The sequence below is a fragment of the Oncorhynchus mykiss genome, chromosome 18 (assembly GCF_057628025.1).
Source record: "Oncorhynchus mykiss isolate SJ-2025 chromosome 18, ASM5762802v1, whole genome shotgun sequence".
NCBI lineage: Eukaryota > Metazoa > Chordata > Actinopteri > Salmoniformes > Salmonidae > Oncorhynchus > Oncorhynchus mykiss.
Genome location: NC_143039.1, coordinates 37157286 through 37172972, shown reverse-complemented (window position 1 = coordinate 37172972; position 15687 = coordinate 37157286). Strand labels below are relative to the sequence as shown.

The following is a 15687-nucleotide window of genomic DNA, read 5'->3' as shown; positions in this document are numbered from 1 at the left end:
AAGGAGGCAGGCTCTAATCGTATGGGAGAGGGAATCTTCTGTGGCCGTTAATGGAACGTGACACACGTAGGAGTTTTGCGGCTGGTAGCCATCTGGCAGACGCTTGATTTGAATTACAGGTGTGGTGTGTGTACTGTGTGTGTACAGTTGAAGTCGAAAGCTTTCATACACTTGTGTTGGAGTCATTAAAAATAATTTTTCCATCACTCCACAAATGTCTTGTTAACAAACTATAGTTTTGGCAAGTCGGTTAGGACATCTACCTTCTGCATGACAAGTAATTTTTCCAACATTTGTTGACAGACAGATTATTTAACTTATAATTCACAGTATCACAATTCCAGTGGGTCAGAGTTTACATACACTGTGCCTTTAAACAGCTTGGAAAATTCCAGAAAGTGATGTCATGGCTTTAGAAACTTCTGATAGGCTAATTGACATCATTTGAGTCAATTGGAGGTGTACCTGTGGATGTACAGTGCCTTGCGAAAGTATTCGGCCCCCTTGAACTTTGAGACCATTTGCCACATTTCAGGCTTCAAACATAAAGATGTAAAACTGTATTTTTTTGTGAAGAATCAACAACAAGTGGGACACAATCATGAAGTGGAACGACATTTATTGGATATTTCAAACTTTTTTAACAAATCAAAAACTGAAAAATTGGGCGTGCAAAATTATTCAGCCCCTTCACTTTCAGTGCAGCAAACTCTCTCCAGAAGTTCAGTGAGGATCTCTGAATGATCCAATGTTGACCTAAATTACTAGTGATGATAAATACAATCCACCTGTGTGTAATCAAGTCTCCGTATAAATGCACCTGCACTGTGATAGTCTCAGAGGTCCGTTAAAAGCGCAGAGAGCATCATGAAGAACAAGGAACACACCAGGCAGGTCCGAGATACTGTTGTGAAGAAGTTTAAAGCCGGATTTGGATACAAAAAGATTTCCCAAGCTTTAAACATCCCAAGGAGCACTGTGCAAGCGATAATATTGAAATGGAAGGAGTATCAGACCACTGCAAATCTACCAGGACCTGGCCGTCCCTCTAAACTTTCAGCTCATACAAGGAGAAGACTGATCAGAGATGCAGCCAAGAGGCCCATGATAACTCTGGATGAACTGCAGAGATCTACAGCTGAGGTGGGAGACTCTGTCCAAAGGACAACAATCAGTCGTATATTGCACAAATCTGGCCTTCATGGAAGAGTGGCAAGAAGAAAGCCATTTCTTGTGGACCTCCACAAGTCTGGTTCATCCTTGGGAGCAATTTCCAAACGCCTGAAGGTACCACATTCATCTGTACAAACAATAGTATGCAAGTATAAACACAATGGGACTACGCAGCCGTCATACCGCTCAGGAATGACGCTAGAGATGAACAAACTTTGGTTCGAAAAGGGCAAATCAAACTCAGAACAACAGCAAAGGACCTTGTGAAGATGCTGGAGGAACATGTACAAATATCCACAGTAAAGCGAGTCCTATATCGACATAACCTGAAAGGCCGCTCAGCAAGGAAGAAGGCACCGCTCCAAAACCTGCCTTAAAAAGGCCAGACTACAGTTTGCACTGTACATGAGGACAAAGATTGTACTTTTTGGAGAAATGTCCTCTGGTCTGATGAAACATAAATAGAACTGTTTGGCAATAATAAATATTGTTATGTTTGGAGGAAAAAGGGGGAGGCTGCAAGCCGAAGAACCCCATCCCAACCGAGAAGCACGGGGGTGGCAGCATCATGTTGTGGGGGTGCTTTGCTGCAGGAGGGACTGGTGCACTTCACAAAATTGATAGCATCATGAGATACAATAATCTCAATAATCTAATTGTGTGAATATATTGAAGCAACATCTCAAGACATCAGTCAGGAAGTTAAAGCTTGGTTGCAAATTGGTCTTCCAAATTGACAATGACCCCAAGCATACTTCTAAAGTTGTGTCAAAATGGCTAAAGGACAACAAAGTCAAGGTATTGGAGTGGCCATCACAAAGCGCTGACCTATAGCGCTGTCCTTTGCGACTGCAAAGGCGTGTGAGCAAGGAGGCCTACAAACCTGACTCAGTTACGCCAGCTCTGTCAGGAGGAATGGGCCAAAATGCACCCCTTATTGTGGGAAGCTCGTGGAAGGCTACCCCAAAACGTTTGACCCAAGTTAAACAATTTAAAGGCGGTGCTACCAAATACTAATTGGGTGTACGTAAACTTTTGACCCACTAGGAATGTGATGAAAGAAATAAAAGCTGAAATAAATCATTCTCTACTATTCTTCAGAAATGTCACATTCTTAATATAAAGTGGTGATCCTAACTGACCTAAGCCAGGGAATTTGTACTAGGATTAAATGTCAGGAATTGTGAAAAACTGAGTTTAAATGTATTTGACTAAGGTGTATGTAAACTTCCGACTTCAACTGTATGTACATATGCACACGCTCTCATGCACGCACACACACGTACGCACACCCCCCTCTGGAAGGTGCTTACCTTTCTCTCCCTCTCCCCTACCTCCTCTCTCACACACCTTGTTACAGCGGCACCACAGCTTGGCAGCTGTATCCATGACAACATCAGTCAGCCACCGTTCAGCTCTGTGTGTTCAGTATGTATGAGCAGTAACAGGAAGATAGTCACCTAAAGGGCTTGAGCAGGCCAGTAGTAGCCAGCACCCACCTGAGGCTACATCGAACGTGATTTCTTGTGATAAACATAAACACCACATGTTACGAAAATTGGACAGCCACTTGAAATGTGCTGTACATTACCATTTGTGAGTGTTGACATTTCCAGAAGACGTCAACACACACCCACACACACGTGCACACGTCTTGACATTATCATATGTGTTCATGCATCACATCTCACAACCTGACAAAAGCTATCCATATTCAAACTCATATTATAACTTTTTTATAGCTCACGGATGAAAGACTATAATTTTCCGCACTGCTGAGTAGTTGACAAGTATAGTTTCCAGTGTCTATCTTTGAGCAACGGCCAACGGAGAACCATTTCAGACAGGAGACTTTGGAGGCAGTCGATGCCCCACCTGAGGGAGCTCCAAGAAAATTGTCATGTCACCCCTCTTTGACTGTTGCCCTTGCAGCTATATGGGCAAAATGACGGAAGGGAAATTCTCACTGTGTTACCAATTTGACGGTGTCAAGTGAGCGGTAGACTGTTACACGAGAGGATTTGTTTTTCTTACTGATTTTCTTGTCGAGCAGGGTAACGACAAAGGAGACGGGAAATGAAAATAAGTAGCGGGAGAACAAGGGAAACAACGTGTTTGAATCCCAGGGAGAGAACTGGGGGAATGAGAGGGAGAGGGAATGAGAGGGAGTGAGGGGAAGAGAGAAAGCGGGAGTGAGGGAATTAAATAGAGCGCGAAAGAGAGAGAAAAATGGAGAGAGAGTGGTGGAGGAATTTGAGATTTAGTGAGAGAAGGAGAGGGAGAGAATGAGATAAAGGGGGTAAGGGAATGAAAGGGAATGGCATAGCACAAGAGAGGGGGTGAGGGAATGAGACACAGAGAGAGAGAGGAGAGAGACCAAACGACGGATTGAGAAAATGAAAAACAAAATGTTTACAATGACAGCTCTAAAACGTGGAATGAAACCGGGCAGATGAGGAGGGTTGAATCTCACATTCAGAGTCAGGAGGACGCAAGGAACTTTAAAGAGCGGCGAAGAGAAAAAAGTATGTTTTGGAGAGCCGCCTGACATAAATCACTTTGAAAAATGCTAATGTGCTAGGTTGCAGAGTGATCTAGTGGATGGGACTGAAATAAATAAGGCCATGCATGTGATTTATGCACACTTTCATTTTGCCACACACAGTGGATAACCCTGTGCCAAACTCCACATGCCAAATACACACGCATGCACGTACACTCTTTTTTTCTCTCCATACAGCATACACACACGCCGTGTGATAAGTTGACGACACTAGCCACCACTACGGGTTCTGAGAGGTTTGTGGAGTGTTTTTTAAGAGAAGAGAAATGCAGGTCCCAAGTCAGCTTTCCCCAGGTGTAACCTATCCACCATCTGCCAGGGCTTGTCAGACAGGTGCCACAGCTTTAGACCGACACAAGTTGAATCAATCATTTGATTACAAACAGAACATTCGGGGTTGGAGGATTCATTCAATATGCTGTGGGAAAGTTAATGGGACTCTTTTAGAGCACAGAGAATCCGAGTTGTCTCAGTGCTGTAGAATTATAAACAATATGTAAAACAGTTTGTTCTATAGAATGGAGTTTACGCTCTACTCCACTGCAGGGTTTCCCTCAGTCAATACCGTTACTTGGGCTCTGTTCCAAAGTCCACACTCGCATACTACTTAGAATGAGGTGATGTATTTGCCATGCATTCTAAATGGTATACTTGTGTGAATATTGTAACATAAACTCTCTTGGAAAGACATCTCTAATGTGTCTTCAGTTCCTGTTACCTCATTTCCTATGTGACAGAGAAGCTGACGTTCCGCAACGTGAGGTCCCCCCAGGAGTTCCGTCACGACGAGGCGGCAGAGGTCGTGTGTGATGTCATCGCCTCCCCGGCACCCGCAGTCACTTGGTTCTACCAAAAGGGCTTCAGGAGCATGGAGATCACAGAGGAGCACTACAGTAAGTCTGCTTATGGTCATTTGATACATGCTGCCTCTGTTGATGTGTTGGTAAACCTTATTTGCTTGTTAAAATGCCTAACTTTGTAACGTGCTTACTGTAGCTACCATAATAGCAACATAACTTAACTCATGAAAAGTAACCTATTGAGCAGTACAGGCCATATAGAAATCAAGTGATATTTTCATGTGAAAATGTCATTGGATTTTTTTTATGGGCCCACTCCTTGATGTTATTTTACAGTCTGCTTTTAATGAAGCAGCTGATAATTACATTATCATTGATATCAGGAGACAATTAACAGGTTTGCTAGCGCATCAAAAAATGTAACATCTAATCAATTCAGTTTACATGTCAGATTGCTTCACACGCCATTTTGAGACATATCAGTTTAATAAATGCGCTTACTGTAGAACATGGGTGTGGCCCAAATTGCACTCTATTCCCTATGTAGCCCTATGGGCCCTGTTCATATGCAGTGCACTGTATAGTGACAAGGGTGTCATTTGGGATGTAACCTATTTAAACAAACCACTGTTATGAAAAATGTATTCCCCAGATTCTGTCAGGGGTTTGACGCTATAAATAGCAAGTTCTAGCAATAAAAGCCAAAGCATGTGATTTCATTAAACATATTGTTGGACAATAAAGCATGTTAACAAGCCTGCCTAGAAGATTTAGAGTAGAGGATGCAAATGTATTTTGGTGGTCCGATGCTCGCTTCCATGCTTTCTTCCTTCTTCCTCTTACAGTGGGGCAAAAAGTATTTAGTCAGCCACCAATTGTGCAAGTTCTCCCATTTAAAAAGATGAGAGAGGCCTGTAATTTTCATCATAGGTACACTTCAACTATGACAGACAAAATGAAGAAAACAAAATCCAGAAAATCACATTGTAGGATTTTTAATTAATTGATTTGCAAATTATGGTGGAAAATAAGTATTTGGTCAATAACAAAAGTTTATCTCAATACTTTGTTATATACCCTTTGTTGGCAATGACAGAGGTCAAACGTTTTCTGTAAGTCTTCACAAGGTTTTCACACACTGTTGCTGGTATTTTGGCCCATTCCTCCATGCAGATCTCCTCTAGAGCAGTGATGTTTTGGGGCTGTTGCTGGGCAACACGGACTTTCAACTCCCTCCAAAGAATGTCTATGGGGTTGAGATCTGGAGACTGGCTAGGCCACTCCAGGACCTTGAAATGCTTCTTACTAAGCCACTCCTTTGTTGCCCGGGTGGTGTGTTTGGGATCATTGTCATGCTGAAAGACCCAGCCACGTTTCATCTTCAATGCCCTTGCTTATGGAAGCAGATTTTCACTCAAAATCTCACGATACATGCCCCCATTCATTCTTTCCTTTACACGGATCAGTCGTTCTGGTCCCTTTGCAGAAAAACAGCACCAAAGCATGATGTTTCCACCCCCATGCTTCACAGTAGGTATGGTGTTCTTTGGATGCAACTCAGCATTCTTTGTCCTCCAAACATGACGAGTTGAGTTTTTACCAAAAAGTTATATTTTGGTTTCATCTGACCATATGACATTCTCCCAATCTTCTTCTGGATCATCCAAATGCTCTCTAGCAAACTTCAGATGGGCCTGGACATGTACTGGCTTAAGCAGGGGGACACGTCTGGCACTGCAGGATTTGAGTCCCTGGCGGTGTAGTATGTTACTGATGGTAGGCTTTGTTACTTTGGTCCCAGCTCTCTGCAGGTCATTCACTAGGTCCCCCCGTGTGTTCTGTGATTTTTGCTCACCGTTCTTGTGATAATTTAACCCCACGGGGTGAGATCTTGCGTGGAGCCCCAGATTGAGGGAGATTATCAGTGGTCTTGTATGTCTTCCATTTCCTAATAATTGCTCCCACAGTTGATTTCTTCAAACCAAGCTGCTTACCTATTGCAGATTAAGTCTTCCCAGCCTGGTGCAGGTCTACAATTTTGTTTCTGGTGTCCTTGGACAGCTCTTTGGTCTTGCCCATAGTGGAGTTTGGAGTGTGACTGTTTGAGGTTGTGAACAGGTGTCTTTTATACTGATAACAAGTTCAAACAGGTGCCATTAATACAGGTGACGAGTGGAGGACAGAGGAGCCTCTTAAAGAAGAAGTTACAGGTCGGTGAGAGCCAGAAATCTTGCTTGTTTGTAGGTGACCAAATACTTATTTTCCACCATAATTTGCAAATAAATTCATTAAAAATCCTACAATGTGATTTTAAGGATTTTGTTTCTCATTTTGTCTGTCATAGTTGAAATGTACCTATGATGAAAATTACAGGCCTCTCAACTTTTTAAGTGGGAGAACTTGCACAATTGGTGGCTGACTAAATACTTTTTTGCCCCACTGTATATCTTCCTTCCTTCATGTCTACTGAATAGTGAAAGAACAGAATATTATTCCTCCATTATGTCTTTCTACTTTTTATATAGTTTTTTTGTTTGTTCCCATTTTGTTGTGATCTGTGGAAAGAAGATCTTTCTACTTCCTTCTCTCGTGACCGCTGAAAAGTCACAGTACACAGTTCCACCTTAATTATCTTTTCTTTCTTTATTTTGTATTATCTCTTCACTTACTTTTTATGTGCTTATGTTGTTGACATACAGTATGTGGGGATATGAAGGGGATATTCCGTCTGTCTTGAACACTGATACTGTAAGTGACAGCACAGGAAATAATTCCACCATATTTATCGACTTTTATTTTTCTTCATTAAATGAGTTATTTCAGATCATTGCTCCTAAAAGGAAAGGAAACAAAGGTGTCGTATACTATTGGAACACATCCTGTAACAAAGGAGGAAAGGATAAGGAATGAACAGTGTCTTAGATTGAAACACATCCTATGGCTTAGAAGGAAAGGAGAAGGGGAAAGTTATTTTAGACACATTCCAATGCTAGAAGGATAGGAGAGGGAAAGTAATGTATCTTAGATTATTGGAACACATATTGGGGCTGAGAAAGAAAGGAGAAGGAATGAAATGTATCTTCAACTATTAGGAACACATTCATGGCTCTTGCATGATGGACAGAAGTTAATTGCAGGTTCAGACTTGTTTACCAATACTCTGTCACCCCATCATTACTTTTCCTCCTACACCTTCCCTCTCATTCACCCATCACATAGACAGACTTCCTACGCTGATTAGGTAAATGATTTGTTTGAATCCTTTGAAAGTAGTCAGGTTTTTTAATTGAAATTCAAAGGCCCTTCCCTTCGACGCACTATCTCCCCTTGCCGTGCAGTAATGATTAAAGGTAGAGATAGGGGTGCTTTAAAAAAAATCCACGCTAATTACGGGACAAGGTTTTAAATATCTTTGCGCTCGACAGAGAGAGATAGGGTTATCACTTATCTGCCAGTGACAACAATTAAGAAGGATGGGAAACTTTTTGTAAACTGCAGACCTAATTGCTAAAGTATTTATCTCACTTCGCTTAGCTAACTTTTTTATAAAAAGCTAAAAGTGATAAAGGTTTCTGAAAATATTATTTGATAGCAAGTGTGTGATTGGAGTCATGGTACTTCCTTTCACTATTTTTCCTTTATCGTTTTCCTTGTATCTTTCTTTCCTTATTACACGTCTCTTTCTAACTCTCTCTCTACCCCTCTCTCTCCACCTTTCTTTCTTTCTTTCTTTCTTTCTTTCTTATGCTCTATCCCTCTCTATTCTTGCCCCCTTTTCTCTGTCTATCCCTCTCTATCACTCCCTTTGTCACTCTGTATCGCTCTCCCCTCCCGAAGGCAGGTTCCAGGTGCTGCCCAACAACAACCTGCAGATCCACAAGGTGACCAAGGCGGACGAGGGCGTGTACCGCTGTGAGGCGCGAGTGGAGGCCCGCGGCGAGATCGACTTTGTCGACATCGAGGTGGTGGTGAATGGTGAGAAGCTATAGAGTCCACTATAGCTAATAACTATCCATTCATATGCAGTGGTGAACGAAGAGTTAGCCATCTAGCTAGCATATCATATCTCCCCTTGACTGTCATAACCAAAACGTTCAGTTATATATTTAACCTTGGTTCTCTGAAGGAACAAAGCTCAACAAATCAGAATCATTAAAACCCTACCCAAACATATTTTTCCTCTCACTGTAGCAGCTGGGCCTGATCTCAGAGCAGACTTATGAAGACTAGTGTAGCATACAGGCTACCTGCTCTCGTTTTATACTTATCAAAAGCCTATCCAACCATATACAATGGTCCCTTCTACAATAGCAGCCATACAGCAGTGATGTTAAGGATGAGAAGCCACTTACGGAGCCACAGTGTAAAGGCTCTCTTAGGCCAGGCACTGGGGTGTATCGATCAGTGGCATACAGAATTGTTGCTCCTCTCAGGGTGAGAATAGAGTCACCTAGTGAGACAGAATCATTCTCCCCTCCTACACTCCACAGTCACAGCACTGACACAGGTACAGGGTTGCCAGGTCCCAAACAATCGCACCCCAGGACCACAGGCAAAATGAAACGCTTATCGGTCCAGAGACACTTGGTCTCATACAAAGAAGGAACTTCTGTCTCCAGTGGTAGAGATTGTCAATAGTGGTGGAACATTTATTTTCTCTATGATTCAATTCAGGTTCTCTTTTGAGTTATTGATACGAAAATAATCATACCTGGTGTGTAAGAATCGAGTCATTGATTCAGAATTAATCTGGTTAATTGTGTAGTTCAGAGGAGGTTGAGGGAACCTTAATTGGGGAGAATGGGCTCGTGGTAATGGCTTGAGCAGAATTAGTGCAATGGGTGTCAAATACATCAAACACATGGTTTCCTTGTGTTTGATGCCATTCCCTTTGCTCTTTTCCGGACATTATTATGAGCCATTTTCCCCTCAGCAGCATCCTGTGGTGTATAGGTGGAAGTGTGATGGACAGGGGTTTGAACCTGTCCATCAGGTCTCAAGGAAGGTTACTCATCACGCAAGTGTAGTTTTGAACCACCACCGCTACAAAGGCAGTGACTCCAGCAGTTAGAACTGTAGAGTCACTAAATTGTGCTGTGTTGAACATATGAACTGAGCATTCACCTCAGATCGGCTTAGTTTGAGAGAAAGAACAGACTCGCCGATCTAGACAGGCTCATTATAGAGCTACTTAATGATCAAAGGAGCAGCTGCCACCGCTCCTTTGATTTCTTCTATATTCGCACTGTTTCTGTGATTGAAGATTTCAATTAGTGCCAGCTCGGGGCTTTGTAGCCCAAAAAGCGAAAGGTTGTCATTTTAATTCTATAATTTGTCCTCAGGAAGGCCCCAGTGAAGCCAGGAATGCAAGCCACCTGAGAGTGTTTCGGGAGTGATTGAAATGTGATCTCTCGCGAGCTATAAGCACCGGTTATGCATGAGCGCCCACAATATTGTCTCGGCTATCTTGCTCTTCCCACCTAATGTAATAAACGCACTCGGTGAAAAAAAAAACACGGATTGTGTTCAATTTAGAGCACCACTTATAGTTGTGAGGAAGATCCAATAAGCTTGCTCAATGAGGCGAGTCCTATTATCCACCCGGCAACATGGCACCCGCCATCCGGCTACGGAGATGAGACATTCCACCGCAGCCATCACTATAGAGTGTGTCCGACTGAGATAAGGAAAAACTCAGAAGTAACCCACTGGGCACAAACTGGTTGAATCAACATTGTTTCAATGTCATTTTTCAACTTATTCTGACGTGGAAAATACATTGGATATGAAAAGAGTCATCAATGATTTATTTTTATTTATGTATTTTTGTAGGGGAGGTCAGCTTTAATATTGCAGTTACATTGTGGATTCTATCAGTGTAATTGTCTGCATAATTTCCAATCCCCCATATACCAGTCAAACATTTGGACACACCTACTCATTCAAGGGTTTTTCTTTATTTTTACTATTTTCTGCATTGTAGAATAATGTTGAAGACATCAAAACTATGAAATACCACATGGAATCATGCAGTAGCCAAAAAAGTGTTAAACAACTCAAAATATATTTTATATTTGAGATTCTTCAAAATAGCCATCCTTTGCCTTGATGACAACTTTGCACAATCTTGGCATTCTCTCAACCAGCTTCACCTGGAATGTTTTCCACATATGCTAAGCACTTGTTGGCTGCTTTTCCTTCACTCTGTCGTCCAACTCATCCCAAACCATCTCAATTGGTTTGAGGTCGGGTGATTGTGGAGACCAGATCATCTGATGCAGAGATGGCCGCCTCGCTTCGCGTTCCTAGGAAACTATGCAGTTTTTTGTTTTTTTACGTAATATTTCTTACATTGGTACCCCAGGTCATCTTAGGTTTCATTACATACAGTCGAGAAGAACTACTGAACATAAGAGCAGCGTCAACTCACCACCAGTACGACCAAGAATATGACTTTCGCGAAGCGGATCCTGTGTTCTGCCTTTCACCCAGGACAACGGAATGGATCCCAGACGGCGACCCAAAAAAAACGACTTCGTAAAAGGGGGAAACGGAGCGGTCTTCTGGTCAGACTCCGGAGACGGGCACATCGTGCACCACTCCCTAGCATTCTTCTCGCCAATGTCCAGTCTCTTGACAACAAGGTTGATGAAATCCGAGCAAGGGTAGCATTCCAGAGGGACATCAGAGACTGTAAAGTTCTTTGCTTCACGGAAACATGGCTCACTGGAGAGACGCTATCGGAGTCGGTGCAGCCAACTGGTTTCTCCACGCATCGCACAGACAGAAACAAACATCTTTCTGGTAAGAAGAGGGGCGGGGGCGTATGCTTCATGGTTAACGTGACGTGGTGTGATCATAACAACATACAGGTACTCAAGTCCTTCTGTTCACCTGATTTAGAAATCCTCACAATCAAATGTCGACCGCATTATCTACCAAGGGAATTCTCTTCGATTATAATCACAGCCGTATATATTCCCCCCCAAGCAGACACATCGATGGCTCTGAACAAACATTATTTGACTCTTTGCAAACCGGAATCCATTTATCCCGAGGCTGCATTCATTGTAGTACCGGTGGATTTTAACAAGGCTAATCTGAAAACAAGACTCCTTATATTTTATCAGCATATCGATTGCGCAACCAGGGCTGGAAAAACCTTGGATCACTGCTATTCTAACTTCCGCAACGCATATAAGGCCCTGCCCCGCCCTCCTTTCGGAAAAGCAGACCACGACTCCATTTTGTTGATCCCTGCCTACAGACAGAAACTAAAACAAGAAGCTCCCGCGCTGAGGTCTGTTCAACGCTGGTCCGACCAATCTGATTCCACACTCCAAGACTGCTTCCATCACGTGGACTGGGATATGTTTCGTATTGCGTCAGACAACAACATTGACGAATACGCTGATTCGGTGAGCGAGTTCAGTAGAACGTGCGTTGAAGATGTCGTTCCCATAGCAACGATTAAAACATTCCCAAACCAGAAACCGTGAATTGATGGCAGCATTCGCGTGAAACTGAAAGCCCGAACCACTGCTTTTAATCAGGGCAAGGTGACCGGAAACATGACCGAATACAAACAGTGTAACTATTCCCTCCGCAAGGCAATCAAACAAGCTAAGCGTCAGTATAGAGACAAAGTAGAATCTCAATTCAACGGCTCAGACACAAGAGGTATGTGGCAGGGTCTACAGTCAATCACGGATTACAAAAAGAAAACCAGCCCTGTCACGGACCAGGATGTCTTGCTCCCAGGCAGACTAAATAACTTTTTTGCCCGCTTTGAGGACAATACAGTGCCACTGACACGGCCCGCAACTAAACATGCGGACTCTCCTTCACTGCAGCCGACGTGAGAAAAATATTTAAACGTGTCAACCCTCGCAAGGCTGCAGGCCCAGACGGCAACCCCAGCCGCGCCCTCAGAGCCTGCGCAGACCAGCTGGCTGGTGTGTTTACGGACATATTCAATCAATCCCTATCCCAGTCTGTTGTTCCCACATGCTTCAAGAGGGCCACCATTGTTCCTGTTCCCAAGAAAGCTAAGGTAACTGAGCTAAACGACTACCGCCCCGTAGCACTCACTTCCGTCATCATGAAGTGCTTTGAGAGACTAGTCAAGGACCATATCACCTCCACCCTACCTGACACCCTAGACCCACTCCAATTTGCTTACCGCCCAAATAGGTCCACAGACGATGCAATCTCAACCACACTACACACTGCCCTAACCCATCTGGACAAGAGGAATACCTATGTGAGAATGCTGTTCATCGACTACAGCTCGGCATTTAACACCATAGTGCCCTCCAAGCTCGTCATCAAGCTCGAGACCCTGGGTCTCGACCCCGCCCTATGCAACTGGGTACTGGACTTCCTGACGGGCCACCCCCAGGTGGTGAACACTGGGGTGGTCAACACTGGGGACCAAGGGTGTGTGCTCAGCCCTCGCCTGTACTCCCTGTTCACCCACGACTGCGTGGCCACGCACGCCTCCAACTCAATCATCAAATTTGCGGACGACACAACAGTGGTAGGCTTGATTACCAACAACGACGAGACGGCCTACAGGAAGGAGGTGAGGGCCCTCGGAGTGTGGTGTCAGGAAAATAACCTCACACTCACCGTCAACAAAACTAAGGAGATGATTGTGGACTTCAGGAAACAGCAGAGGGAACACCCCCCTATCCACATCGATGGAACAGTAGTGGAGAGGGTAGTAAGTTTTAAGTTCCTCGGCGTACACATCACAGACAAACTGAATTGGTCCACCCACACAGACAGCATCGTAAAGAAGGCGCAGCAGCGCCTCTTCAACCTCAGGAGGCTGAAGAAATTCGGCTTGTCACCAAAAGCACTCACAAACTTCTACAGATGCACAATCAAGAGCATCCTGTCGGGCTGTATCACCGCCTGGTACGGCAACTGCTCCGCCCACAACCGTAAGGCTCTCCAGAGGGTATTGAGGTCTGCACAACGCATCACCGGGGGCAAACTACATGCCCTCCAGGACACCTACACCACCCGATGTCACAGGAAGGCCATGAAGATCATCAAGGACAACAACCACCCGAGCCACTGCCTGTTCACCCCGCTATCATCCAGAAGGCGAGGTCAGTACAGGTGCATCAAAGCTGGGACCGAGAGACTGAAAAACAGCTTCTATCTCAAGGCCATCAGACTGTTAAACAGCCACCACTAACATTGAGTGGCTGCTGCCAACACACTGACTCAACTCAACCATTTCAGTTTGTCCGTGATGTGTACGCCAAGGAACTTAAAACTTTCCTCCTTCTCCACTGCTGTCCCGTCGATGTGGATAGGGGAGTGCTCCCTCTGCTGTTTCCTGAAGTCCAAGATCATCTCCTTTGTTTTGTTGACATTGAGTGAGATGTTGTTTTCCTGACACCACAATCCAAGTGCCCTCACCTCCTCCCTGTAAGCTGTCTCTTCGTTTTTGGTAATCAAGCCCACTACTGTTAAGTCTTCTGCAAACTTGATGATTGAGTTGGAGTCGTGCATGACAATGCAGTCATGGGTGAACAGGGAGTACAGGAGGGGGCTGAGCACCCACCCTTGTGGGGCCCCAGTGTTGAGGCTCAGTGAAGTGGAGATGTTGTTTCCTACCTTCACCACCTGCCGTCGGCCCGTCAAAGTCCACAACCCAATTGCAGAGGGCAGGGTTGAGACCCAGGGCCTCAAGCTTTATGATGAGCTTGGAAGGTACTATGGTGTTGAATGCTCAGCTGTAGTCAATGAACAGCTTTCTTACATAGGTATTCCTCTTGTCCAGATGGGATAGGGCAGTGTACAGTGTGATGGCGATTGCTTCGTCTATGGACCTATTGGGGCGGTATGCAAATTGAAGTGGGTCTAGGGTGGAAGGTAAGGTGGAGGTGATCTGATGCTTGACTAGTCTCTCAAAGCACTTCATGATGACATAAGTGAGTGCTTCGGGGCGATAGTCATTTAGTTAGTTATCTTTGCCTTCTTGTGTACATGAACAATGGTGGACATCTTGAAGCATGTGGGGACAGCAGACTGGGATAGAGAGAGATTGAATATGTCCTCATGCTCTTAGGACGCAGCTAGGGATGCCGTCTGGACCGGCAGCCTTGCGAGGGTTAACATGTTTAAATGTCTTACACAGGTTGGCCACGGCGAAGGAGAGGGGTAGCCCGCAGTCCTTGGTAGCGGGCCACTTCGGTGGCACTGTGTTATCCTTAAAGCGAGAAAATAATGTGTTTAGTTTGTCTGGAAGAAAGACGTCAGTGTCCGTGACTTGCCGGTTTTCTTTTTGTAGTCCGTAATTGCCCGTAGACCCTGCCACATGCGTCTCATGTCTGAGTCGTTGAATTGCAACTCCACTTTGTCCCTATACCGACATTTCGCTTGTTTGATTTCCTTGCGGAGGGAATAACTACACTGTTTATATTCCACCATATTACCAGTCATCTTTCCATGGTTAAATGCGGTGGTTCTCGCTTTCAGTTTTGTGCGAATGCCGCCATCTATCCACTGTTTCTGGTTAGGGTAGGTTTTAATAGTGTTAGGTTCTTATTTTTCAGAGTAAATAACTCAAGGACACTAGAGAAGCTTTAACCAAGTTTAATCATCATTAAACATTTCAGACATCACAGTTTATATGCATCCTACTTAATACACTCCTCCACTTTACAGTTTATGGCTCCACAGGAAAGAAGGTAACCAGATACAACCCTGATTACTCCCTTAAGGGGAACTGACTTTACTCCTCACCTAATGACCTCAACCCCTTCTTCACCTAATCCACAGATATCCATCTGTCTTCCCTATATCAACACATCGCTCTCCTCTCATCCATCAAACACATGCCAAAGCCTTCTGGCTTTTTACAAACTCTTTCTATTCAAGGCTTTGTCTCTATCATTTATTTAATATCTCAATGTTCAAAGTTTAGCCGATTCCAACAATAGTCACAGTGGGTACAACATCTCCAATGCACTTCCTTATAAACTCACTTACTGAATCAGTGTATAAGTCAATGTTATTCTCTTAGGCTGCCCGGAACATTTCCCAGTCTGGGTGATCACAACAATATTGAGGTGTGGATTCCGATTGGTCAGACCAGCGTTGAATAGTTATTTTCACGGGTACATCCTGTTT

General features: G+C 44.1%; 1 protein-coding gene across 9 annotated transcripts in view; it reads left to right on the top strand.

Moving 5' to 3' along the window:
- Nucleotides 1-15687, top strand: part of LOC110495975 (neural cell adhesion molecule 2) — a 422938-nt gene that overhangs the window by 299056 nt on the left and 108195 nt on the right. For all 9 annotated transcript variants that reach the window (XM_021571547.3, XM_021571545.3, XM_090208333.1 and 6 more), the window contains exons 4-5: nt 4474-4629; nt 8374-8511. In XM_021571547.3, coding sequence (XP_021427222.1) covers nt 4474-4629; nt 8374-8511 — 294 coding nt within the window. The remainder of the gene's footprint in view (nt 1-4473; nt 4630-8373; nt 8512-15687) is intronic.